This window comes from Pipistrellus kuhlii, unplaced genomic scaffold, assembly GCF_014108245.1.
Source record: "Pipistrellus kuhlii isolate mPipKuh1 unplaced genomic scaffold, mPipKuh1.p scaffold_m20_p_6, whole genome shotgun sequence".
NCBI lineage: Eukaryota > Metazoa > Chordata > Mammalia > Chiroptera > Vespertilionidae > Pipistrellus > Pipistrellus kuhlii.
Window position 1 is genome coordinate 46,040,348 of NW_023425562.1, and position 25,960 is coordinate 46,066,307.

The 25,960-nt window shown below is 42.9% G+C and overlaps 1 protein-coding gene across 2 annotated transcripts in view; it reads left to right on the top strand.

Annotated features, from left to right (window-relative positions):
* Nucleotides 1-25,960, top strand: part of CCBE1 (collagen and calcium binding EGF domains 1) — a 166,952-nt gene that overhangs the window by 117,783 nt on the left and 23,209 nt on the right. For both annotated transcript variants that reach the window (XM_036418581.2, XM_045574295.1), the window contains exon 3: nt 24,455-24,507. In XM_036418581.2, the coding sequence (XP_036274474.1) occupies nt 24,455-24,507 (53 nt within the window). The remainder of the gene's footprint in view (nt 1-24,454; nt 24,508-25,960) is intronic.

Here is a 25,960-nt window from a genome sequence, read left to right on the forward strand (position 1 = left end):
TGATGGTTACTCCTGTCCCCGACCTCCAAGCTGCAGCTGTCCAATGGTCAGCAAGGTCATTCAAGTCCCTTGTGCCCACAGCAGCCATCGCAGCCTGAGCATGGGATGCAGGCTGCCCCAAAGTGGAAGACACTGTGGACAACAGCGGGAACAGGGACTTAGGGCCATTCAGGCATGTGTCTGTATTCCTACTGTGAGCCTCAGTTTCCTTATCTCTAATTCAGGGCTCATTGCTCAGTTTGAGAGTAAGCTCTCTCACATAAATGCTACTCAGCCTTTCTTCCTGGTTTCTGTCAAAGTGTAGCCTTTGCCAATTTGCAGGGTAACCAGGGCTATCTTCTATGCCACCTCCTTCAATCTCTTGTCTCTCAGTTGAAACTCCTGATTGGATCGGCCAGTTTATTGGGGTCAGGCCTTCAAGACTGGTGTCCACTGATGGTGGGAGGGAGTTTAGGCAGAAGAGTAATTGCCGTTTTTAAAAGCACCCACTCTATTTACTGGGCAAACAAAGTCATATCAGTAGTAAGGAAAGAAGGCAGAGAGACCAGAGGTGGATAAGGGTTTGGGACTGAAGACGGGGAAAGTTGGAACAGAAAAATGGAAAAAATACAATTAAAGCCTAATAAAAATAATAGCATGTGTTTTCCCTCAAAACTCACATAGCAAAATATAGCCAGTGGTCCCAGCATTCTCCACCATTCACCAGCAGCAAGAATGGATGGTGCTCTAGCTGGTTTGGCTCAGTGGATAGAGCATCAGCCTGCAAACTGAAAGGTCCCAGGTTCGATTCGGGTCAAGGGCACATGCCGGAGTTGTGGGCTCAATCCCCAGTGGAGGATTTGCAGGAGGCAGCCGATCAATGGTTCTCTCTCATCACGGATGTTTCTATCTCTCTCTCCTTCTTCCTTCCTATCTGAAGTCAATAAAATATATTTTAAAAAAAGAAAGAAAAGAATGGATGGTCATGTAGAAGAGCAGATGTGGTCACTTTGCCAAAATAGGAGGCATTGATCCCCAGGTATCCCCGCCTTTCATGGCCAAAGAGTGTCCTGGGCTGGACTTCCAGGGTGGGAAGCCTTTGGACTCCATGGTGACAGTGGCTCACATTTCACAACATGAACTCTCAGCATTGCTGTGGCCGGGCATTCAGGTTCATGGATTTTTCCGCTGGCTTTCTGCCTCTGGCAGCCCAGCATCCTTGTATAACATGATTTGCACAGTCACTCCCTTCCCCAGCCTGGCCCCTAAAGATCGCCATTCCATCGCTTGGAAAGCATGCTGGGTCACTTAAACAATTATTTCTTTTCTCACCCAGCTCATTAATAATGACATTCAATAAATCTGTCCTATCTACAAATACTTTCAGAGCAAAGGAACCATCTGGCTTTCAGGGAGGTCATTAGACAGCACATATGAAAAAACTATTTCCTAATGCCCGCCGGTATGAACCTGGCTGATTCCACTGGGCACCGAAGGTCCTCTTTTGTGTGGTGTGCTTCTGCAAACATCAGAAATGTGCTAGGTCCTCAATATGTCCAAAATCTTACAGTTTCAGTATGTGACTGTGAGGGGTTCTGGTTAAGGACCAAATTCTTTGTTTTTCCTTTTTGTCCCCTTGTGTTAATTATACTCAAAATAAAAATGTTACAATTTTCTTAGTATTTATCATGTATCTGTAAATGCACAACAGTAAGAATAAAAATGGAATTTTTCTTTATGTATTAAGCCATCGCAAATAATCCTACAATATATAATAAAGAGGTAATATGCAAATTGACTATCACTCCAACACACAAGATGACCACTCCCATGGGGTCAAAGATGACTGCCCCCATGTGGATACAAGATGGCCACCACAAGATGGCCATCAGGGGAGGGCAGTTGTGGGTGATCAGGCCAGCAAGGGAAGGCAGTTGGAAGGGACCAGGCCTGCAAGGGGGGGCAGTTGGGATGACCAGGCTGGCAGAGGAGGACAGTTGGGGGAACTCAAGCCTACAGAGGAGAACAGTTGGGGGGACCAGGCCTGCAGGGGAAGGCAATAAGGGGCAACCAAGACAGCAGGGGAGAGCAGTTAGGGGTGGCAAGGCCAACAGAGGAGGACAGTTAGGGGTGACCAGGCTAGCAAGGAAGGGCAGTTAAGGGTGACCAGGCCTGCAGGGGGGGTCAGTTGGGGTCAACCAGGCTGGTAGGGAAGGGCAGTTAGGGGTGACCGGGCCAGCAAGGGAGGGCAGTTAGGGGTGACCAGGCCAGCAGGGGAGAGCAGTTAGGGGCAATCAAGCTAGCAGGGGAGCAGTTAGGTATTGATTATGCTGACAGGGGAGTCGTTAGGGGGTGATCAGGCTGGCAGACAGAAGCCACTAGGGGCAATCAGGAAGGCAGGCAGGCGAGCGTTTAGGAGCCAGCAGTCCTGGATTGTGAGAGGGATGTCTGACTGCCTGTTTAGGCCTGATCCTGGTGGGGTTCCAATTGAAGAGGATGCAGGCTGGGCTGAAGGACACATACACACAGCCCTGTGCACAAATTTTGTGCACTGGGCCTCTAGTGTGTATGTGTGTGTGTGTGTGTGTGTGTATAGCTTATATGCAAAGTGTCCCCTCAGGAGTTTGACCAGAGACTGGGAGGTCAACCACTCACTATGACATGTGCTGACCACCAGGGGGCAGCACAGAACATGGTGGGCGACCAGCAGCAGCAGCAGCTGGGCACTGAGGGAGTGAGGGAAGGAAGAGTTGGGGAGGTGGGGAGGTGGGGAGGCAAGGAATCTGATAGGCCCTGATCACTGGCCAGGCCTAGGGACCTTTCACATGCACAGATGTCATGTACTGGGCCTCTAGTTTATAAATGACATCATTAAAATTTTTAATCAGACTAGATTACTATCCATTACAGCTATTACTAAATATATATATATTTATAAATTTTTCATTCATGTTTACATAGGGAACATTTCATTTAGCCTTTGATTTTGACTATTAAGTAATGCCCTAGAGCAAGCATGTCAAACTCACAGCCCACAGACTACATGCAGCCCAAAGTGAATATTTTTGTGGCCCAGCCAATATAATAATATATAAGAAACATTTTGTTGTTGTTGTTGTTGTTTAATTTAAATTCTTTATTTTTCAAGTATTGCATGAGTCTCCTTTTTCCCCCATTGACCTCTCCCCTGCCACTCCCACCCCCACCCCCAACACATGCCCTCACACACACCCCTATTGTCTGTGTCCATTGGTTATGTTCATATACATGCATACCAGTTCTTTGGTTGATCTCTTACCTTCTCACTCCCCACCTTCCCTCATAGGTTGGACAGTCTGTTTGATGCTTCTATATCTCTGATTCTGTTTTTGTTTATTAGTTTATATTGCTCATTATATTCTACAAATAAATGAGATCCTGTATATTTCTCTCTCTCGGGCTTATTTCACTTAGCATAATGCTCTTCAGTTCTATCCATGCTGTTGCAAATGGTAAAAAGTCCTTCTTTTTTACAGCAGTGTAGTATTTCATTGTGTAGATGTACCACAGTTTTCTAATCCACTTATCTGCTGCTGGGCACTGTAGTAAGTTTTTAAATCAGGAGTTTGTGTCCTCCAAATTTGTTCTTTTTCAAGATTGTTTGGCTATTTGGGGCCCCTTGATTGCCATATGAAGTTGAGAGTCAGAATTTCCATTTCTGTATTTATGCAGCATAGCCATCAAATTCCCCTCCCTGAGGCAACAACTATTTTCAGTTTCTTGCATAATTCTTTCCAGCTGGTGTGGCTCATTGGTTGAGCATCAACCTATGAACCAGGAGGTCACAGTTTGATTCTCCATCAGGGCACATGCCCAAGTTATGGATCCCTAGTATATTGTAGGTTGTGCAGCCAATCAATGATTCTCTCTCATCGTTGAGTTTTCTATCTCTTTCCTTCTCCCTTCCTCTCTCTTTGTTTTTTTTGTTTTTTGGGTTTGTTTTTTTGTTTGTTTGTTTGTTTGTTTGTTTTGTGTGTGTGTGTGTGTGTGTGTGTGTGTTTTTTAAATATATTTTTATTGATTTCAGAAAGGAAGGAAGAGGGAGAGAGAAATAGAAATATCAATGATAAGAGAGAATCATTGATCAGCTGCCAATGCTCTATACACAGAGCCAAACAGCTAGGGCTCTCTCTTTGTTTTGAGACTTTATTCTTCACTCACTGCAGCATTTTCCTGCCAGTCCTGGAAATGCTCTTGGCTGCAGTTTCACTGGGTATCCAGAATCAGAAGCATTCCCTTTACCACCCCACTCCTTCCAAAGCCTCCTCTGCACTCTGTAAGAAACATTTTAATAAAAATTTTATAATTTAACTTTTAAAATATCCCATTATATGTAATTATTAATAATGAACTACAACGTTTGCTAATGACGGATTACTATAATCTTTTTGAATTAATTTCCCTTACACACCTTACTCGCAGGTGCACCATTTCTCTACCGTGATAGTAGCAGTGAATATTTTAGCAGCCAATTGACACAGCATTAGTCTTGGACTGACTTGTTAGGTGTGGGAAACAGGAACTATTTCACTTTCAGAGAACAAGAAAAATAGGTTTATTTGCATTACGTTTATTAATTTGTGCAGTTCTTCAGTGTCTGGTAAGTTAATGTTCAAGAAAAAATATTTATTTTTATTAAAATGTTCTATTATTTTATGTTAATGATTACTCATTTATTTCAGCCCTTTGTATTCAGCATGTCTCTATCAAAATAAACCCATGTTTCTATGAAAAGAGAAGCTTTTGTGTGTTTTGTTTGTTTTTGTGGCCCACATAAACTTAAACCTTGTTTATTTGGCCCATGTTAGCCTTTGAGTTTGACATGCTTGCCCTACAGGCAGCTAGCAATGTTGATAAGTATGAAAATAATATGACAGCCACTATCCACTGTAGGATAAATGGAAACACTCATTCCCGGTTTCATTGTTTGGAAAAACTCTGATCTAGAAACTAATTTCTGCTTGTTCTGAACTCCATCGTTATTGAGCAAAAATGTTGGCTTTCTATGTGACCAGCAGCCAAATATCCATATCTGGCTGCATCTGATTAAAAACTATATTCACTTATTGGCCTTGAGTATAAATTACATGTCTTTGTTGTTCACTGTATTAACAGCCTAATTTTATGCTGCACTATGCTAAGTGTCTTACATAAATTATCCATTCTTACTTTCACAATAACACTATGAGGTAAGTTTCAAAAAGCTGTTTAACAATTGAGAAAACGGAGGCACAGACAGGAGGAAATAAGTTGTTTTAGGTAACCCAGGTTGTATATCAATGGGCTTGAATTCTAACTCATGTCTGTCTGACTCCAAAGTCCAAGCTCTTAATCACTATAACATCTTTCTTAGCCATCCTTTCACCCCTTGAAGAGATGGGGTGGTGTGTCTGTGTCCCAGGGCTGCCACAGCAAATCACCACAAACGGAATGACTTCCAACAACAGACACTCATTCTCTTACAGTTTAGGAGGTCAGAAGTCTGAAATCAAGATGTTGTCAGGGTTTGTTCCTTCTGGAGGTTCTTAGGAAGATACTATCTTATGATTCTCTTTTCTGGTGGTTGTTAACAATCTTTGATGTTCCTTGGTTTGTAAACACCTCACTGTAATCTTTGCTTCCATCTTTAAGTGGTTGCCTTCTCTGGGTCTCTGTCTCTATGTTTCCTCTTCTGTCTCTTACAAGGATTGTCACTAGATTGAGGACCCATCCTAATCTAGTATAATCTAGTATAATCTGATATCTGTAAGAACCTATTTCCAAATAAGGTCATGTTCTGAGGTTCCTGGGAGGGACATGAATGGGGCTGGAAGGATAGGAGCACTATTCAACCTATTATAGGAGGTAACAGCTCTTCTGTGGTCAGCTCTATGTCCCTGCACGTGATCTTATGGTTCCCCTACACCTTGCCCATGTATTTGTATTTTAGTCCCTTCATAAACGACCACTGATGGATTTACCCTAATTTTACCATGCCTTCTATTTCCTTTCTATTTCAGTTGAAGATCTGACTGATGAACATCCTTCTGGTAAATGTCTTACATCTTATACAAACCTATATTAAAATGAACTCATCAAAGCCCCCTTTTGGAGATCAGCTGTCTGGAAAATTAGCCCTGAACATAGTGCTCAACTACAGAAGCTCTCTTTAAAGTCCTGCTCTATTGCTCTTTTCCTTTCAAATGACTCTGTTATTTTGTTCTCATTTTAATGTGTCTTTATGAATTATTTTAAAAGATATGAAATTGTATAATTTAGTAAGAAAAAGGCTGGTTCTCCAAGTCTTCCTCTCTCTTGCCAGATTGCTTACAATTTATAGCTTACCCTCAGAGGAATCATATTCAAGCAGCTATTTTTCACATTTTGGGGGAAGTACATTTGGCTAATCTAAAGAATTATGTCTTGAATTCCATGGTTGATCATGACTAAAAGGAATGGAGTTTGTTTGGTTTCTCTCTCTCTCTCTCTCTCTCTCTCTCTCTCTCTCTCTCTCTCTCTCTCTCTCTCTGTGTGTGTGTGTGTGTGTGTGTGTGTGTGTGTTTGTTGTGTGTAATGCTGAGTTTGTGAATAATTGTGATAACCCAGCCTTTTCATGATGCACATTTCTCAGCATAGCTTATATAACCCACAGCATCAGGCCCAGTAAGTCTTCCCTGCTGGCCATCTTTTGGTTGCATGCTTAGTTTGAGAATGCCAATGTCCTTTGGAAAATGAAGAGGAATATAACATCCAAATCCCTTCAACTCAATAGTTTGAATGTGACCCAAAGTTCTATACTTTTGCACTTCATCATGCACCCCACTAGGGAGTTTTTGAATAGTATCAAGATATCTGGCATTTTTCATAGAATTTTAGAGCTGGAAGAAAGCTGAACGGCCGTGTACCCCAGCTATTTTGTAATGAATAGATGAAGGTCCAGAGAGGTGACTCCACACCCACAGTCAATGATGCATTCGTGTTACAGCAGGGACAGTGATCTTATGCAGGGTCCTTGCCCCCCTGAGGTGCTGCATGTTACCTTGACAAATCTGAATAGTACCGTGAGTGAGTGCTATGAAGTTCAAGGAGAGAGGAAGTCACTTCCTGCTAGGCTCTGAGAACCAGGGATGGAGTCAAAAAGGAAGAAGAAATGGAGCAAACTTCAAAATTGAAGTGTGGGCAGAGGTTAGCTAAGTTCCATTTCACTGTGCAGAAGACAGGAAGACATCAAAGACCCCCAAAGACTCCAGTTTCTTATGTTTATTCCAAAAATAAGTAAAATTTCAAATTGTAGCACAGAGATTGTTAGGATTACATATATAGTCAGTTGGTAAAAACATAATGATCTTTGCTAATTACCCCCCATGAGATTCTGTTTATTTGGTCAGTAAGCGAGTCAACAATATAACATATATGAGCATGTATTTTCTGCCAACCCCTATGGAAATGACCAAGGTGAACAAGGCAAGTCTCTTGCCTCCTTAGCTCACATCTTGGGTAGAAGGACAAACACGTAAACAGATGAGACTGAAGGAGAAAACAGGATGCCTTACTGAAGGGATCTCCTGTCTGATGGGACAGGATCATGCTGGGGAATGACAGAGTAAAGATTGAAAGGGTGGAATGGGGTTGCTTGTGCTTTGCTAAGGGTTGGACTTGAGTTACAGGCGGTGGGAGCCAAGAGACATTATACAGAGGAATTAAGTAGATATGCTTTAAAATACCTGCTTGATGTGATGAGGGAAAGATTGGAAGCAGGAAGATGAATGAAGAAGCTTTAAAAAGGGTAAGGGTAAGAGATCCTAAGGTGGCAGCAGGGATGGAGAAGAGAGGTGGGTTCCAGTTGTGAGGTTATAGAACAGGATGATTAGGAAGTCTAGAGCCAGAAGGTTTGGGTACAGGTTCCAGCCCTGTCACTTAGCAGCTGTGTGACTTGGGCAAGTTGCTTAACTACTCTGGACCTCAGTTTCCTGATCCGTAAAGTAAGGATAATGCCTCTTCATGGTACTATAGTGCAGGGCAATCAATGAAAGGCACATAGCATGTGCTCATTAAACACTAGCTATTGCCCTAACTGGTTTGGCTCAGAGGATAGAGCATCAGCCTGGGGACTCAAGGGTCCCAGATTCGATTCTGGTCTAGGGCATGTACCTTGGTTTCAGACACCTACCCAGTAGGGAGTGTGCAGGAGGCAGCTGATTGATGTTTCTCTCTCATCGATGTTTCTAACTTTATATCCCTCTCCCTTCCTCTCTGTAAACTATCAATAATATATATTTTTTAAAAACACTAGCTATTGTTACTACTGCTCCTGGTACTCTCACACCCAAGTATCCTGACTTCCAGCTGGGTTATTGTTCCCAAATCACTCTTTCGCAGCAGCTGACACTTCATGGCAAGTAAAGGTTGGGGGCCGGGGGAGAGACACTTGATTTCCGCTGGGGTCATTCTCATTGCTCACTCCACAGCCACCAACTGTACCCACAGCACAGCAGGCTGTGTCATATGCACATCACAGGCTGGTCCTTAGAAAGAATTGGCACAGACCCACCCCACTAACAACAATTCACAACACTTGTCTTACTGACAATGAGCCCGGAGCCTGTCTTTGCATGTGAAAGATGTTCTTTCCTCCACTTCCACTTGCAGATCACCCTGGGTTGGTCCCTGTTCCTTTTTTAAGAGGATTTATTGTTCATTGGTGATTTAAAAAGTTAAGCATCCTTTGATGGGAGAGAGAGCGCAACCCTGGGAGGTAGGGATGCCTAGGACTGCCTCCCTGCCAGGGAGTTAGGGCTGTTTGATTTAGGCAGCCTAGCAACAAAACCGCCAGCCACACTGCACAGCATCCTCACCGCTCCATGCCAGCCGGCTTGCATGCTTTCATTTCTGAAATGGAATTTATGGCCTTCTATCTACTGTGCCTTGTTTTTCCTTTTTTTTTTTTTTTTTTTTGGAAATTGGATCCACAAAGCCGAGTCGTATAAGCTTGAGAATTCCAAGGGCTCGAAGTGGTGCTCAGGTTCACCAGGCGAGTGTTTGGCGCTGCCCTCTGGCTCACCTTTAATTAGATAAATAATTGAGAGTGTGCCATTTACAAACCTAGGAGCACAAAGGAATCTGGCTGCAGGCTCTTTAATTGAAAGCAGGAGATAACCAACAACATAGCTTGTTCCTCCCTCGGGATGTTAACATGGGGAAATTTATTTTCCTTGGAATTCATGTACTCGGATTGCCCAACCCAGGAGATGACACACATACAGCTTTTACCTTACAATCAAAGCAATGCTCCCTCTCCCCTTGGGGCACTGCTTGATTTTCTGGCGAAGATGCAGTTACTCAGCACACATTTGAGGAGCGCTGACTATGGGTAAGGCTTGGGCTCGATGCTGAGGGCAGCACAACACCAGGCTGGGGCCTTTCTCAGAGGAGTGCCCAGCTGGGTGGGGAAAAGGATATAGTGAAATCCCAAGGCGTTTCTTCTCAGTCCTGGTGCTTTTCTTTTCTTTTAAGATTTTTTTTTTTTAAACTAGAGACCTTGTGCATAAAACTTCTGCATTTGTGGGGAGGGCCCCTCAGTCTGGCCTGTGCCCTCTTGCAGTCCAGGAGCCCTCAGGGGATGTCTTGGAGGCAGGAGAGGCTCCCGGCACAGCAGCTGCACTTGCCAGCTGTGAGCCCAGCTCAGGGCTTCTGGCTGAGCGGTGCCCCCCCTGAGGAAGTGCACTGACCACCAGGGGGCAGCTCCTGCATTGAGCGTCTGCCCCCTCGTGGTCAGTGCACATCATAGTGACTGGTGTTCCTCTGTTTGGTCAGTTTGCATATTAGCCTTTTATTATATAGGATAATTCTTTATTGTTGGAAGTATTTCATATGTCTTCTTCCCTCCCTTTTGACCCCCTCCAGCCCACACCACCACCACCACCACCTAGGCCTTCAGTACCCCCTGGAACTTTTCTTAAAATACCAGTTCTCTGGTTCCAGCCCAGAGATTCTGATTTTATTTACTTCAAGGCTGGGCCTGGGCATAAATATTTTTTCATCTTTTATTTTTAAACAGTTCTCTGGTAGATATAGCATGCAGCCAGGATTAAGAATCACTGTTTTCTTTGGTTTGTTTGTTTTTTCTAGATATCCTGGGATGGATGCAGGTTGTAAGAATGTGAATGTTCAGAGAAAGTGGAAACCCCTGCCTGGGGTGGAATTCCAAGGCTTCTAGGAGGAGGGCCTCTGAAGAGTGCATTAGATGTGTTTGGGATCAGACAGGGAAAGCTATTTACATTTTAATCCAAGTCAAAACAGGAGGGATTTCCTCTACATCTCAGCAGGTTTTCTAGTAATTCTGAAACCCTCTCAATTCAACCTGGCACTCACTCAGAATGTGAACTGCCCATCATCCTCACTGTGTCCTAGGAAGGATGAACTGGTGTGGGGAGCAGCTACAGTGTTTGGACAGGTTCAAGCCTCAGACTGATGAGAGGACACAGTCCTCTCATTGCCATGTGCAAGTCCCAGCTTGGAGGGCAGGGCCCTCCCAGCACAATTATAGCCAACAGTTGCAGTTGTAAGCTTGAACCTATGGTCCGATCACATGGCCCTACGTGCCTAAGTAATGTATGCTTGATAGAGTTCAGGTGCATGTAGTTGAGTAGGACTGAAACTCATGTTGTAAACATCTTGATTACGCCCTTACTTTGCATGGTAGCATCTGCTATATGTGGGCATAGTCGCTGTCTCTCAGAGAAGCAGCATCCCACCGAGACTCAGCTTTCATTCCCTTGTCTGTCCTTTCTAAGCCTTTCAGCCGCCCCCACTCAGGTTCACCCTCGGCCACGCTGGCGAGACACAAACTGGTTTTACCCACCTTTGTGCCCTAACCCAATAACCATGTGTCCAGAGCTCCCCGCCTAGAGCCAGGGGATGGAACGATGGGTGCTGTGCCCAGGAGGAGAGAGCAGCCCAGCACACGGTGCCATCAGACTGATGGTCCAGCTGAGTGGCTCTAGCACTCCTGGCCTCAGAAGTGGGCTCTGCTCATGGTGGTGTGAGGACTTCCACATCTGCATTTTTTTTTTTCATTCCGATGTTAATCAGTGACCATTCAGAACTAGACATTGTGCTTCTCTCTTTGGGGACTGACATCTCGGCTGTCCTTGTTCTTCATGGTGTGACCTTGGGGGAGATTCTTGAACTGCCTGGTCCTCAATTTCCTCACCTGTAAAATGGGGATAGTCATAGATTATCTTGCTGTTCTTGATGATTCACGGAAACCATAGAAGGGGCAGTTTCTTACCTTGTAACTCTCTGTGAGACCCCCAAGGCAAGAAGCCCGGCGGCAGCAGGAACACAGTCTTTAGGGAAAGGTGGGCAGGACCTGGGTATGTGATTTCTCCTTGGCTTGCTGGCTTCTGCTGGAGGGCATGACGTACCAGGCTGTGCACAGAAAGCAGTAAATGTTACCACTGTTCTGCTGATTCTACCACCACTGCCTTTCAACATAAAGCCTGCTGTCCAGGTTTTATCAGACAGTGGGTCTTACAGAGCCTCCTCGTTAGAAGGTGGGATGGGGATATTGAATGGTATCATTGGAAATTTGTTAGAAGAAGCAGCACCTGCTGGGAGACTCTTTCTAGAAGAATGCTCAGGAGGCCAACTAGAACTATGGTCTCTGTCAGCAGAAAAAAGCCAACAAACCAAAGGAAAGTCACATACCGGGAACCTGCTAGACCTGAAGGTCCCCACTGCTGTCAGAGCTGCCTTCTCTGTGTCAGTGGAAATATAGAAAGGGTGTTGCTATCATTATCTTCCAGAACAAATCACAGGTGAGAAAATGGCACTGCAGAGGGTCTCCCATGATTTGCGGGAAAGCATCGTGCTTAGGCCCAGCTGGTCAGCATATAGCCTACAGTTGTGCAGTAGGATCAGCCTCAGGCTGCTGCTGATCAGGTGTCCTGGAGCTGAGGCTCATCTGGGTGGTTGTCAGGGTATTCTTGTTCTACTCTGGATGTTACCTTTTGACTCAGGGAAGCTCCTGTAAGGGTTAAGGCCTACCTTGTAGAATTCTGCCATCTAGTAGACTCTGATTTCATAATATATACCTGTGTTAGCCTTTTTCACAACTGTCCAAGGCCCCATGAGCTCCTGTCCCTGGGAAGATACTGGCCCCAAATGGAGTCACCTATAGCACTATGGTTCCTTGGGAAAGGGCCATCTCATCTATACCTGTGCTCTACCACCATCCCTCCATCCTGCTACCAAGCACACGTCAGTCCCAGAAGTTCTGCAAGAAAAGCCAGCTACTGGTGTCCTTTATTAGACTTCAGAAAGCAACTCGACTTCAACTTACTATAAGGCATCACTCCCACCACAATACCCAGATTCTGTCCTTTATTATAGAGCCTGGAATTCCATCAAAGAGTTACTCCCCTGAGTTGAACACGCCCTGATGCCCTGAAATAGTGGTCTTTTTTGAGGATGCCCTGTTCTCCTGGTGGACTTTTGTTTGACCCCTAAAATTAAATAAAAGGAATCCTCTGTCACTATAGACTAGACCTTCTAGCAATGCTTTGGGATGTGTGAGTAAATGATACTGAAGCCACTATGGCAGGTTTTCAAGGTTACAGATTACACTTAATTGTATGGCACTATTTTCTCTTTATCTTAAATGCCATTCTTGGAATGGGGGGGAAAAACTGCTCTCTCCAACTTCTGAGAGCCCGATGGCCTGAGGTTACATCAGAAGAACAGATGAGAAAGCATTTCAAAGATCTGGAGGAGTGGAGTCAGTTAATAATTCAACAACAAGGAGTGGTCAAGTACATGATACAGTGCATCTGTTTATCAGTCTGAACCCTTCTCTCTAATGGAACCCACAGAAGGATTTATTTTGGCTGAGAGTAAGGATCCAGACCTAGGGCAAGCCAAACAGAAGACAGAGAGCACCGAGGTACTGCCAATGAATTATGCATTCATATTGCCAGAGATACTAGAACTTCCATGTTATTTAAAGCAAGCTCAGGCTTGTAAAACACATTTGATTTTTTTTCTTTTTTATTGGGTTTATTGGGATATAAGTTTCAAATGTACCATTCTATAATACATCTGTATATTGTATTGTGAGCTAACTACCCTAGAATGGTGGCTGAGCTGCTAAGCAGCCCCTGGATTCTGGTTCTAGCTGCTCTCTCTGTCTACACTGTAGACTCTACAGTCTTGTCTTTTCTACCTCTCTGCTGAGTCTATATATGACTCTCTGGCTTACAGATTAAATAAAGTTTGGGCTTGAAAGGCAGATCCTAAAGGTGGTCTGAGGACACCCTGAACCAAAGACAGGGACATCTTCCCCAGAGGGAAGCTGAGATAGCGAACCAGCTGGCAAACTGAATTTGGGACCAAGCTGGAGAGGCAAGACTGGTAGGTTGTGAGGGCGGGTGCCCCTTTATACGGGGCCTGGTATATTTTTCTCGGGCAGGACCAATTCCAATGGGTCCTAATTTCTGCAGCCGCTGAAACTGAGTTAATACTCTTCCGAAAGAACACATTCTATTTGTGTTAGGATGCTTTTAATACTCTCTCGGGATATATATATATATATATATATATATATATATATATATATATATATATATCTTACATTCCTACATTGTCTTCAAGGGCTAAATGCAAATCTTAATCATTTCCATTTCTCCTGTAACACCCAGTTCATGGAAGAAGTGGCCTCGGGAGTCCTGCAGCCTGGGATTAATTTATCCAGCTCAGCTACCAATTTGAACAAGTTACTTAAGTGTTCTGTGCTTCAGTTTTCCCATATTTAGAAAGGGTGGTTATGAGAATTAAATTAAACAATCTATGGAAAATGCTGGCTTAGTGTATAAGTGAGCTCTCAAATAAGTGTGTGTTGAATTAAGTCAGACTCAGTGCTTCCAGTTCTTAACTAATATGAATTGAAATTTTTGCTTGATATTGTCTAAAGCAAATAGAAGATTCCTACTCTTATCTGTAAGTGATGTGTAGGTAGAAATCCCATTTTCAGTGTTATTTGAATTTCTACCCTCCAGTAACCTAGATCTGAATCAATGTCAGTTGTATTTTATTTTTCCATGAGGGTTTTATGCATGTGAGGAATGGGCTGTGTGACATCATGATTAATTAACCTAAAAGAGAAAATCTCAGATTGGGATCCTTTCTGTCTTTCCACATCATTACAAGTAACACTCTCTAAAACTGCCTCATTTAATTCCCAAGTGACTGACCTGTGGGTAAAAATTTGAATCAGTGAATTGTATTTATGTTTCCTATGCTGAGATCTCTCTGGAATGCCTCATTGACATGGTGAAGTATAGGAAAGGGGGATGAGCACCAACAAAATTCTGTCTACTGTGTGGAGAGAACTCCTATCAAAGCAGAGAGCTCTGTAGCTTTGGATAATTTACAGAGAAGGTCCCAGACATTTATATTTCAAGGGTCAGTATTTTATAAGACTCAAGGATTCCATGCACAGTTATTACTGGAGCAAAATGAAAGGCCATGTCTTCTCTGGGCCCCTTTTGACTTATGAACCTTGCATTTCAATAGACTTTTCCCCAAGGATTCATTTCCATCAGTTATTTTAGCTTAGGCTCCTGCAGCTGAAACCAAAAATAATAGCTTAAACAAGATGGAAGCTTGTTTCTCTTACCAAAACTATCAGGAAACCTTAGCTCACACGGTGGTGAATAACATCATTGACTCAGCTCCCTTGTATGCCCATCCACTCATTGTTAAGGTGTCAATCTCATTGTCCAAGATGGCTCACCACCACTTCTTTTAAGTTCCCACTCATGGGAAGGTGAAAAATGGAGGGCGTGTGCCTCTTCTATTTAGGGGCTGCACCTCAAAGTTGCACATGTCATTGTCACTCACCTCCCATTGGCCAGGCTTATTCATAAGGCTATGCCTGGTAGAACAAGAGTCTGGGAAACATTTCCTTTATTCTGGGTGGTTATATACTCAGATGTAATTTGGGATTTTGTTACTGAACAAAAAAGAGAAGATAGATTTAGGAAAACAGCTAGTTATCTCTGACCCAGTAGTGAGCTTTTGAAAAGGCAGCTGTTGTGGGGCTTCTACTAGGGGAAAAAATTAGAGGACAATATTTATAAAACAGGATTATGGATTATTTGCCTTTATGCTCTCAGTCCATCAAGGATTTTATTCTATTCAACCTTGGCAGTGAGAAATAATATTTTTCTACTTAGTTTTAAAATATTAATAGCACATTTTCTCATTTCGAAAGTAATATCTGATAATTATAGAAAACTTAGAAAATGCAGACAAGCAAAATGAAGGCCATTAAGATCCTTGTAAGTTTGCAGTTTAAGAGTCATGAGTTAGAGAGGTGAGAGTTGAAATCCTAAGGCTATAACTACCCTTTGAAAAAGAGAGAGTGAAGAAACAATGGCTCATCTATAGAGAAAGCCCTGAGTGGGAGGAGAAGGTGGAGGAGCAGTCAGGAAACTTCCAGAAATACCTTGGTAACCACCGTAGATAACTTGTATGGCTCAATTTATCATGAATAACTCAATTCTTGAAGATAGGTTTTCTTGGAGAATGCCATTCAGGTGATTCTAGAATGCTGAGAAAGTTAAGGTTAGAATAAAAATAAGTCAACAGTGAGAGCTTTGGGTCCCACAGTGTCACTGTACTGTCCAGGGACAATGAGACACAGTTCACAGCCATCAGTGCTTCTGAAAATTAGCATGTTTATTTCTAAACATGAGCAGAGATTCCTTGGTTTAAATGCGTCTCACAAATAGAGAAAATTGTTCATTAAAATCCTCTCTATGAGAAATCTCTATTAAACCAGTTACTTGAGGTGAAAAAATAATGAATATCCTGCCAAATGGTGCACTAAATCCCTCAGGCCATCTATAATATAATAAAAGCCTAATATGCTAAAGTGTCCGACTGTTTAACTGTTTAACCAGTTGCTATGACATGCACTGACCACCAGGGAGCAGATGCTCTGACCAGTAGGTTAGCTTGCTGCTGGAGTCCAGACAATCACGACTGGGCAAGATGGGCTGGACATTACCTGGAGCCAACCTCCCTCAGTCACTCTCAGGCCTCTAAAACATTTCTTATAATTAATTTCCTTTCAATGTGCTCAAATCTGTGCCCTGAGCCTCTAGTTTCTTAATAAATACCATATATTGGTTCCAGGTGACTTGGTCAAAAGCAGTTTGGTTGAAACCTCAGTGGTCAAGTTGTTCCAAAATGTCACTGCTCAGTCTCTGGATTGGTTAAATAACCCTGTAGGCAGTGATTCTCAAACATGTGTTCATGAGCATTACACCCTAACCAAATTTCAAATCCAGAGTTTCTGAAACTGTTGCCAAGCCTGGCATTCAAAATGTGCCAAGACACCTGAAAGTTCCTAAAGATCTCTCTATTTTATTCCCTCTATTTTCTTTTGCTACAAAATCAACACCTGCTCATTACAGAAAAACCAGAGAACACACAGAAAAGAACATGAGAAAAACATCACATCCACATAAGTCAACTTAATGACTACCCAATGTGATCTTTGTATTTTACAATAATATAAAATTATCTCACAACCTATACATATATTAAGTATGTACATAGATACAATTTTACATTTTTACAAATATAATACCAAGCTACTTTTTTATAATTTGTTAAAAAATTTTTCTTATATTTCAGAAATTGGGAAAAGGCAGATAGCCAACAAGACAATTGAGGTTGATGAGGTAGAAGCTCATTTGGGGACATAAATAAGGGGGGGGGGGGGGATTGTTCAAGAAGAGGGTTGAGCTGACATTGGCATAGGTACGAAGAGGAGGAGTTGAATCAATCCCAGGTGGCCTGCTGTGGAGGTCCTTGACCCTGTGAGTCTGAGGACACTGTGCCAGGGAGGTGGGGAGGTGCCGGCAGAAACACCCTGCAAAAGTGACCATAAGTGTTCTCAGCCCGCACCCTGGGCTGTCGTCTGAATTGCCGTGTGCTCCTGGGCCAGCTTTGAGTAAACAGTCAGAGTTCCAAACATGTGCATTTCATCACTGAGAACAGATACCATGCTGATCAGAGAGAGGGAGATGGAATGCTTTAGGGTTTCACTTCTCCTGCAAGATGATCCGATAAGATCATCTGCACACAGGCTTTTGCGTGGAAACAAATATGGCCAAGATACCGGCCCTTGTATTGATTGCTCTGCCTCTCACTTGAAGCAGGCCCATGGGAAGTCTGCCTATGGCGGGCCGCAGATTTCCTGACCCTCCCTCCTCTGCAACATTCCAGGGTCCTTGAAGGTGAGGGCAGAGCAGTGACACAACAGGAAACCCATCATATTTCTTCTTATATTTTCTGTTGGAATGAATGTAGGCCAGCAGTGAAGTACTAAGGTCCTTGCACCCTAACTCATTGAACCCTCACACCAAGCTGTTCCCATTTTACAGATGAGGAGAAACTTAAAGTCGCTTGTCTAAGGTCCCACAGCTGGAAAGCAGCAGAGCCTGGATTCAAACCCAGAAGATACATCCCCAAGGCCCAAGGCCCTCACCATCAGCTATTCTGCCTTTGGGTAGATGCAATATGAATGTTTGTTGAATGAAGAAATAATTATCACCCACAGTCTTGTGGGGGTAAATAACTTCTGGTTTGTTACCTTAGCTCCATTTAAGAATAGCCCCCACACACTTTCCCTCTGTAATTCACATAGCTAAAACCCAGATGACACCATGACCAGGGTATTAATGATTAGAGGAGTAACTTCAATGATGTTCCTTCCTCATTTGATCATTTTATATTTGTGTCGTAAAATATGTACATCATCAAACTTACTATTTTTAGGTATTTAGTACAGTGACATTAAGTTTTTCCACATTGTCATGCAATTATCATCACCATTCATCTCTAGAACATCTTCCCAAATTAACACCCTAACCATAACTTCCCATTCCTCTCCCCTCCTCCCCCCCCCCCGACTCTGACAACCACCATTCTCTCTGTTTCTGTGGGTTTGACTATTCTAGGTATCTCATATAAGTGGAATGACCCAATATTTGTCCTGTGTTATTTCATTTGGCATAATGTTTTTAAGTTTTCTCCATATCGTAGCCTGTGTCAGGATTTTCTTCCTTTTCATATCTGCATATCTGTTGTGTGTATATAGCACATTTGTTTATCCAGTCAACTGATGATGAACATTTGGGTTGTCACCACCTTTTAGCTACTGTGAAAGGTGCTGCCAAGAACCAACATCCATTCAAATCTGCTTTCAACTCTTTGGGCTATTTACTCAGAAGTGGAATTGTTGAATCACGTGGTAACTCTGCTTAATTCTTTTAGGAACTGCCATACTGTTTCCATCATTTGATCTTCACCATCAGAAATTGCATACACTACAGCAAGTTATCCATAACAGATTCCTTACAATTCTTTTAGTATAGACATTGATGCAGCAGTAACAAGATAATACATAGATGAATAAATGGGTAGGTTTGTTTGGTCTTCAGTTTACTGATTGCTGTAGTAAACATATTCCGTTTTCGGGGGGTGGGGTGTACATTCTGGTTTAATGGCTGGAACCAAGCATGCCGAGATGGGAGGTGAGTCATTTTACTGGGTTCTGTTCTCAGGACTTCTAGCATGAGAGGAATCCTAATAGTTCACAGGAAGTCACGCAAAGCTCAATAAAAGTTTTGGAAAGCAAGAAGGTTAAAAGGAAGAGAGGAAGGCTTCCTCACACTTAGGAGCTTGACAAGGACATTCAGGACCACTTTTAGATCCTCGGGCCCTTAATTATAGCCTCAAGGAATCCCTGTCCTGTGTTCTTCCTGACTAAAGTTTCTCATGGACCCCCTCCACAGCATGCCACAGTTGGAATGGTGAACATGGATTAAGCAAGTTGGGCTCTACAGATTTTCAGTCTCATGCGTCTTCCTTTGGAACTGACTAGTTGATGAGAGGAAGCCACCATCAGTTTGCCTTTAGAAGCTATCATCAGAAGAGCTTCAATGTTTTAAAATGAAATATGAAATATTAAATTGAAGGGGTTCTTTAAGAACATCTGGAACTCTGCATGTCAGGATTCCACTCAGTTCCCTGGCTTGGTGTCCTAATCTTGAGTTTCTCCCGTACAGTTTTCACAAACTTCTGCCTTTTGCAGGAGTAAGAAAGGTTATCAGGCTAACTGCTTGGATTTTTGGGGGGTATAGGTGGGGGACTGGGAATCCAACTTCTCACCAGACTATCAGTTCATCTTGCTCTCTTCTGGCCTCCACTTTTTTCGATGCCTGGTGTCTGCAACTACTAAGCCTTGCTCTGTGATGAACTCCTCTGGAGACACTTAGGTTTGAGTTACTCCAGTCTGCAAAATCCATCCCATCCTTCCATCCGCTGGCCATGTTCCAAGTTAGAGAAAACTCCTGAATCCATGGGATATGAGCTTGCATTTTCATTTCATGTTCATTTTGTTATTTGGGATTAACCTGTGGAAGAAGAAGGCAAAAAACATGACTTTTCCATCATCTTGAAACCAGAAGTTTCTCCCCCCTTCTTTTTTTGGGAGAAGACATGGCATCTACCACTGAATAAGAAGTGGAAGAAAGATATGAGTCTTAAGATGAAGGCATCTGGGTGGAGTGGCTTTGTTGTTTTCTTGCCATGTTCATAAAGCTGCAGCTAGTATTCTGTTGTGAAAAGTAACACAGCTTTTTTTATTCACTTATTGCTAGGGGTGATGGGTGCACGATGCAGTGTGCAGATGATCATTTATTGAGTAATACACTTGAAACCTGTTCCCGTATAAGTTCAATTAAAAAAACAAAAGAAGAATAAGTAATTTATAAAGCAAAAAAAAAAAAAAAAAAAAAAAAAAGCCCTAGACAGGTGGCTCAGTTGGTTGGAGCATCATCCCTTACACCAAAAAGTTTCAGGTTCAATTCCCTGACAGGGCTCATACGTAGATTGTGGGTTTGATCCCAGATCAGGGTTGGGGCACGTATGGGAGATAACTGATGATGGTTCTTTCTGTCTCCCTTCCTCTCCCTCTCAAATGAATAAAAACATATCCTTGGGTGAGAGTAAAAAACAAAAAAGAAAAGAAAGCTGCAGCTAGCACACTATTCTGACCCTGAACCAGGCCCTGTGCTAGGTACTTTGATATCTGTAATCAGTGTGATAATCCTGTGAAGCAAATGTTATTATTCATGTTTCATCCATGAGGAACCTGAAGCTCAGCGAGTTTTAGAAATGAGCCTGAGGCCACATCCTGAGCTCTTCCAAACCACAAGCCTGGTTTGCTTGACCCTAAAGCCATTGCTTCACCCACTGCACAGAGCTTGGCACCAAGAACTCACAAAAGCGCAGGTCTCTCATTAAAAAAAAAAATAAAAAAAAAATGATCTATCTGGTGCATGTCTAGGCAGTTCTGGAAAGAAAACCCCAAGTAAATCATAGGAAAATTTACTGTTGCCTTGGAGCATGTGTTGACATATTTCTTGCCTACTAATTCACTTGACCTTTCGAAGTCCCTTGTAGTCCTCTAATGTTATTTTTTAAAATTCTTTTCTAGAATCTGATAGCTAACAGCAGACGGTGGATGGCCGTACCTCTGTTATCTTCATTGCCTTGATTTAGTTTTCCCTTCCAAAAGTTCTCGCACACATTGGTTGATGGGATATACTTCGGGCTGCACTGTTTTTATTTATGATTTTTTTATGTGTGTTACTTACTCAGAGGCACCCAGGGGAAAGCTCCACAGACTTTCCTAATTACCAGATGTCACCCTTTCTGCGTAACAACTGTCTAATCGCTACGGCCTCTTGCCAAGAAATGAGGAAAGCATTTGCATTTGGAAAACCAAGCTGCGCCACGTGAAGCATATTAAGAAGGACGGCCTCCCCTGAATCCACATGAGCTTTCCCCCGTCTGAGTTTGTTTTGCTTAAAGATAAAAACTACACAGCCCTGTGTGTAGTTAGGACTAGCAAGTGCTTGCATAACCAGGAAGGGATTTGACGTGGGCTATCTCAACTTCATTATGCGCAAATTATGTTCTAAGTAATCTTTGAACTGGTAGAACATGTGTAGTCAGTGATTGTTTTTGGAATATTTCATTGTTTATTTTAAATGGTGATTTATGATGGATGTGTGTTTAACATGCAAAATAATGCTGCATCCCCAGGAATTCTGGGGGAGACAGGAGGTTGTGGAGGCCTCTCAAACCTCCTATTCTTGAGCAGAGACATGGCATTAGTTATGCAATTAAGAAAAAGCAGCAGAGGGGGAGGTTAATCATAGCTGAGCAGGTATTTAAATGAAGCGCGGCCATCCTGAAGCTCAGATCTGTTTCCGACAGAGCTCCGTAGCCTTTTGAAAACATATCATATCACTGCGTTCTCACTTAATTTTGTAACAAGGCAAAAGGCAGGTTACTTTGGACTCCACCATGTGGACAATCCGAAGCCCTTGAAATGCTCAACAAGGTCAGAATGCCCAAGTTGAATGTCTGAGATGTGGAAAGAGAGATTGTAAGGATTGCATCCATTTGCATGAATTTTAAATGCTATCCAATACCTCTGAAGCTGTACCTTGGATGCATCATTTAAGTAGGAAGAGCAACACAGAACCATATGTTTAAATGTGGTGTTATCCTTGAGACATGAGTATCAAAAACACATGTTTCCCCCTCCATTTAACTCTCCTATGAATCACTTAGTTTCAAACCATGGAGTGTACCGCTTTTCCTCTTATAGATTTCTGTTGGACAGCCTCATGTAGCACAGTAACTAATAACCATAACATTGTAATGAATGCTCAATTAAGCCAATTTTCTTCTTGGTTGTTAGGAATTTGGTCTTTGTTAAACTATGGAGAACTAGGTAGAATTTACTAGTAAGTTTTCATGGAATATAAAAGTAGATCCTCTACATTCTGTTAGAAATAGTAATTATCATAAATTCATACCCCATGGGATTCTTTTGTCATCTAAAATTATAATTCAGCTGGAGATGGTATGACATATATCTAATAGGAAAACTCTGGACATTGTCACACGCCATTTATATCAGTACATTTTATTTATATATGAAGAAATACCTGCATATACATTAAAATACATACATAAAATACATATACACTCCCTTTTGATATAAATATGCTGAAGAAAGATTCAAAATAGTCTATATTGAATAGGCAAATGTGTCCTTTGCAGCACAGGGGACCCTGAGCTAGTTCCCTCAAGTCGGTTTCGAGAGCATCCCAGATGCCATTGTGTTTTCCAGTGGAAGTCCAGTGTTATGCCTTTGAAGTAAGATTATCTCTCGCAGCTGGGCTGCACATGAGACGTATTGCAGAGAGAAAGGAGGCAGTATAGCAGCACTTGATAAGGCCCAGAAACTTCTCCTGCCAGATGCAATGTTTACAAGATGTATACATTTTTCATAAATTTTATGTAAAACTTGTGACAGATTGAATAAAATTTTTCTAAATATTAGAAGTCATAGGAAGAGATTGCTGGAGTTTTTCTTTCACCCAACAGATTGAAATCCATCTAGCAGACCAGTCTACAAGAATGGATTTGACCAATAGTATATAGAGTATATTATATGCAAAAGTAGAAATCAATACTGTTAATTTATTTTTTTTACTACAATGTGATAGAAAAAAGACATCTAAGTGTACAAATTATTCTTCAACAGCAGGTCTTGTCTAACATGGTTGAGGGCACTTGCTTTAGTTCCCACCTTTGATTATTTCTAATAAAAATAATAATTACCTCATGTTGGTCCCCTGTTCAAAATTTTAACTCTCTTCCTAAGTCTGCCTGTTTGATTGCCTCTCTGGAACTCTCATGTACTTGATGTACTTGTTTTGTCCGGAGGGTGCAGCTGCTATCAGCTGAGGGTCGGGCCTGTTAGGAGGGCCCGCCCCCATTCCTACCAGAGCTGGAATCTTCACTGGGAAGATTCCCATTTGGAATGGATAGCACCATTTCTCTACCGCAGACAGAGATTAAGACTTGGATATGTGTGTGAGTAATTGCTTGTTGGCAGCTTTTCATCCTTAGCTAATTTAGGTCCCTTTCAGTATCTTCCGTGGTATGGGCATTAAAAAAAGCACTCCAGTGGGAGTTAGAATGCTTGGGTTCCAGTCCTCATCTTCTACTATAACTAGCAATCATGTTATAATTATCCAGTGGTGATTATACTTAGCTAAGCCTATATAATAAAAGGCTAATATGCAAATAGACCAAACAGCAGAAAAACCAACCAGTCACTATGACGTGCACTGACCACCAAGGGCCATGCATGGGACATGGCAAGCGTTAGCCATGGTGGGATGGTGGATCAGGCGAGCCTGGGTGCCAGACCAATGCGAGGTGCTGGTTGGTCACTGTCATCAGGGCAAACTTCTGGTAGTTACTGAAAATTCTTTGCTCCTGCATGCCACAATACCACCTGTTGCTTGCACCTGCTGCCAGCATTGAAGCTGCCACTCAAATCCACTGCCAGCACCTGGCACTGGCCCCAATTACTCAATGCCATCAGTGGGTTCAAGTGGTAGCTGCCAGCCCCAGTCACCCCTCTGGGCTTCTCCACCTCCCCCTGCTCCTGAGGGCTGGCAGCTGCCTCTCACACCCACTGCCAACAATGACGCTGAAGCTACCACTCAAGCCGCCACTCACACCCACTGCCAGTGCTGGTTCCAATCACTAGGTGCCATCAGTGGGTGCAAGTAGCAGCTGCCAGCCTTGATCACCCCTGAGGGCTTCTTCACATTCCCCAGCTTCGGAGGGGCAATCAGGGCAGCAGCCCCTTGTACCACTGCTGGCACCGGCCCACGCCTTCAGTGGATGCAAGCAGGTCTGATACTGTCAGCCTGTGGGAGCAGCAGCTGTGAGAGCTGAGCTGCTGGCAGACAGAGGATCAGGGGGTCACAGCAGGAGGGGCTGGGTGGGGGTGCAGAGGGTAGGCCCAGGCCCGCCCCTGTGCCTCCCACACCCTGTGGCCCTCATGGCCAGTTCCTTTCAAGATGCAAGTATTTGTGCCCTGGGCCCCTACCTGTTATTATAATTAGCAAGTTCTGTGAATCCTTAGTGTGTAATATGAGGGGCCAGGTCAGCCTTGAAGGTTCTTTTCATACCTAATTCTGCAGATATGGAATTATTTAATTTAAATAGTATCTTGAAATCTCTGAGTGAATTCACTTCGTGGGATTCAAAGGAATAATTCCATGTATTATGTAATGAGAAGAACATTCTGCTATTAGAAGATGTGATCATGTGATATTGACAATATTTTCCCTTTTTATCTCAGATTTCCTTTAAAACAACTCACCCAGTGTTGCTTCAGTGTTTTCTGGGCACAAGTTATTTAATTCAAGACCAGTAACTGGAAAGAATGATGTTTTTATCTAACATGTCCATTTAAAATGTGTTTTATTTGTTTGTCTCTTAGGAAAAAGTGCTGCAAAGGGTATAAATTTGTTCTCGGACAATGCATTCCAGAAGGTATGTCATAGGGAAGATTCTGCCTTCTCACCTTCTTCATGACTAATCACCAGATGTCTGTAACGTTCAGGTGTGCCTGGAATGACGTGTGTTATCTGTGTCTGATTATCTGTACATGTGTATGTGTAATTTCTGTGTGGGGGCATTATATCCTTCCAATGCTGATTTGGTTACATGTAGCATGCTCTGTCTAAATCATTACATAACATATAATCATATATTGAGTAATTCTCTAATCAGCATATCACACACAGAACACAGCTGCCCTCCCCTACCTTTCTACCTGCTTTTCATGTGTTAAACTTGAAATCCCTTCACATGACCATTAGCAAGCCCTGTGTACAGCCCAGCTCTGTGGAGACAGAGGCCCAGTCCTCAACACCCTCACCCTCCAGCTAAGTAGACAGGGTCTAGACAGCACAGAATCAGAACTGGATTTCCTCATGGTTCCATGCCACCTTAGTCCATTCCAACTACTATACCAAAAAATACCATATAAAGGCGATTTACATAACCAGCATTTGTGTCTTAGAGTTCTAAAGGCTGGCAAGTCCAAGATCCAGGTGCTGCAAGATTCAGTATCTGGAAAGAGCTTCCTGTTTAATACACAGCTGTCTTCTTGCTGTGTCTTCACATGGCAAAAAGGGCAAGGGAGCTCACTGGTGTCTCTTTTACAAGGTCATTAATCCCATTCATCAGGGCTCCACCCTCGTGGCCCAATCACCTCCCAGTACCATCACATTGAGGGTTAGGATTCCCCTTATGGATTTCAAGAGCATGCAGGCATTCAGTCCACAGCACACTTCCCTATTAGTAATGATCTTTGGCAAGTTACTTTCTAAATTAGATTTTGCAGGAAAAGTATCAGTATTTGATTCATGTGGTTGTTTAAGACTATTACCGCATCTAAAGTACTTAGAAGCTTGGTAAGTAGCAGTTACTGTTATTGTTGCTGTTGTTATGAATAATAACTAAAATATGTGCACTAGAGGCCTGCAGTGCAGCAAATGTTCAAGGGTGTGGGGGGCACATCTCACAGAGGACCAGCGCGGTCAGAGGTGGTATCTAAGAGGAGGGAGACTCGAGCTAGGTTATCTGGGGAGGCTGCCAAGAACCTAGACAAGTAGGAGGAAGAAGACTGCAAAGGATTCAGCACTGACACAGGGAAGGCTAAGAACCATTTGAAAAGCGTGAGATTAGTTGGCCCAAAGCTGGGAACAGGCAGGTGAGAGAGTGATGTGACATGCGTTTCTTCACTGTTGCCCCAGCACCCAGGTCTCTGAGCCCAGCCAACTGCATGTTGTGTTATCTCATGAAGAGCAATTGTTTTATCTGTTAGAAATAAATGAATCCCTCCCATTGATTGCTCTCTTCGGTGGAAGGAGGGCGAGTTCATTAATCCATAGCTGGGACCTCTGAGGAAGCTGGGTGAGGAAGGCTGTTAGGAAATCTC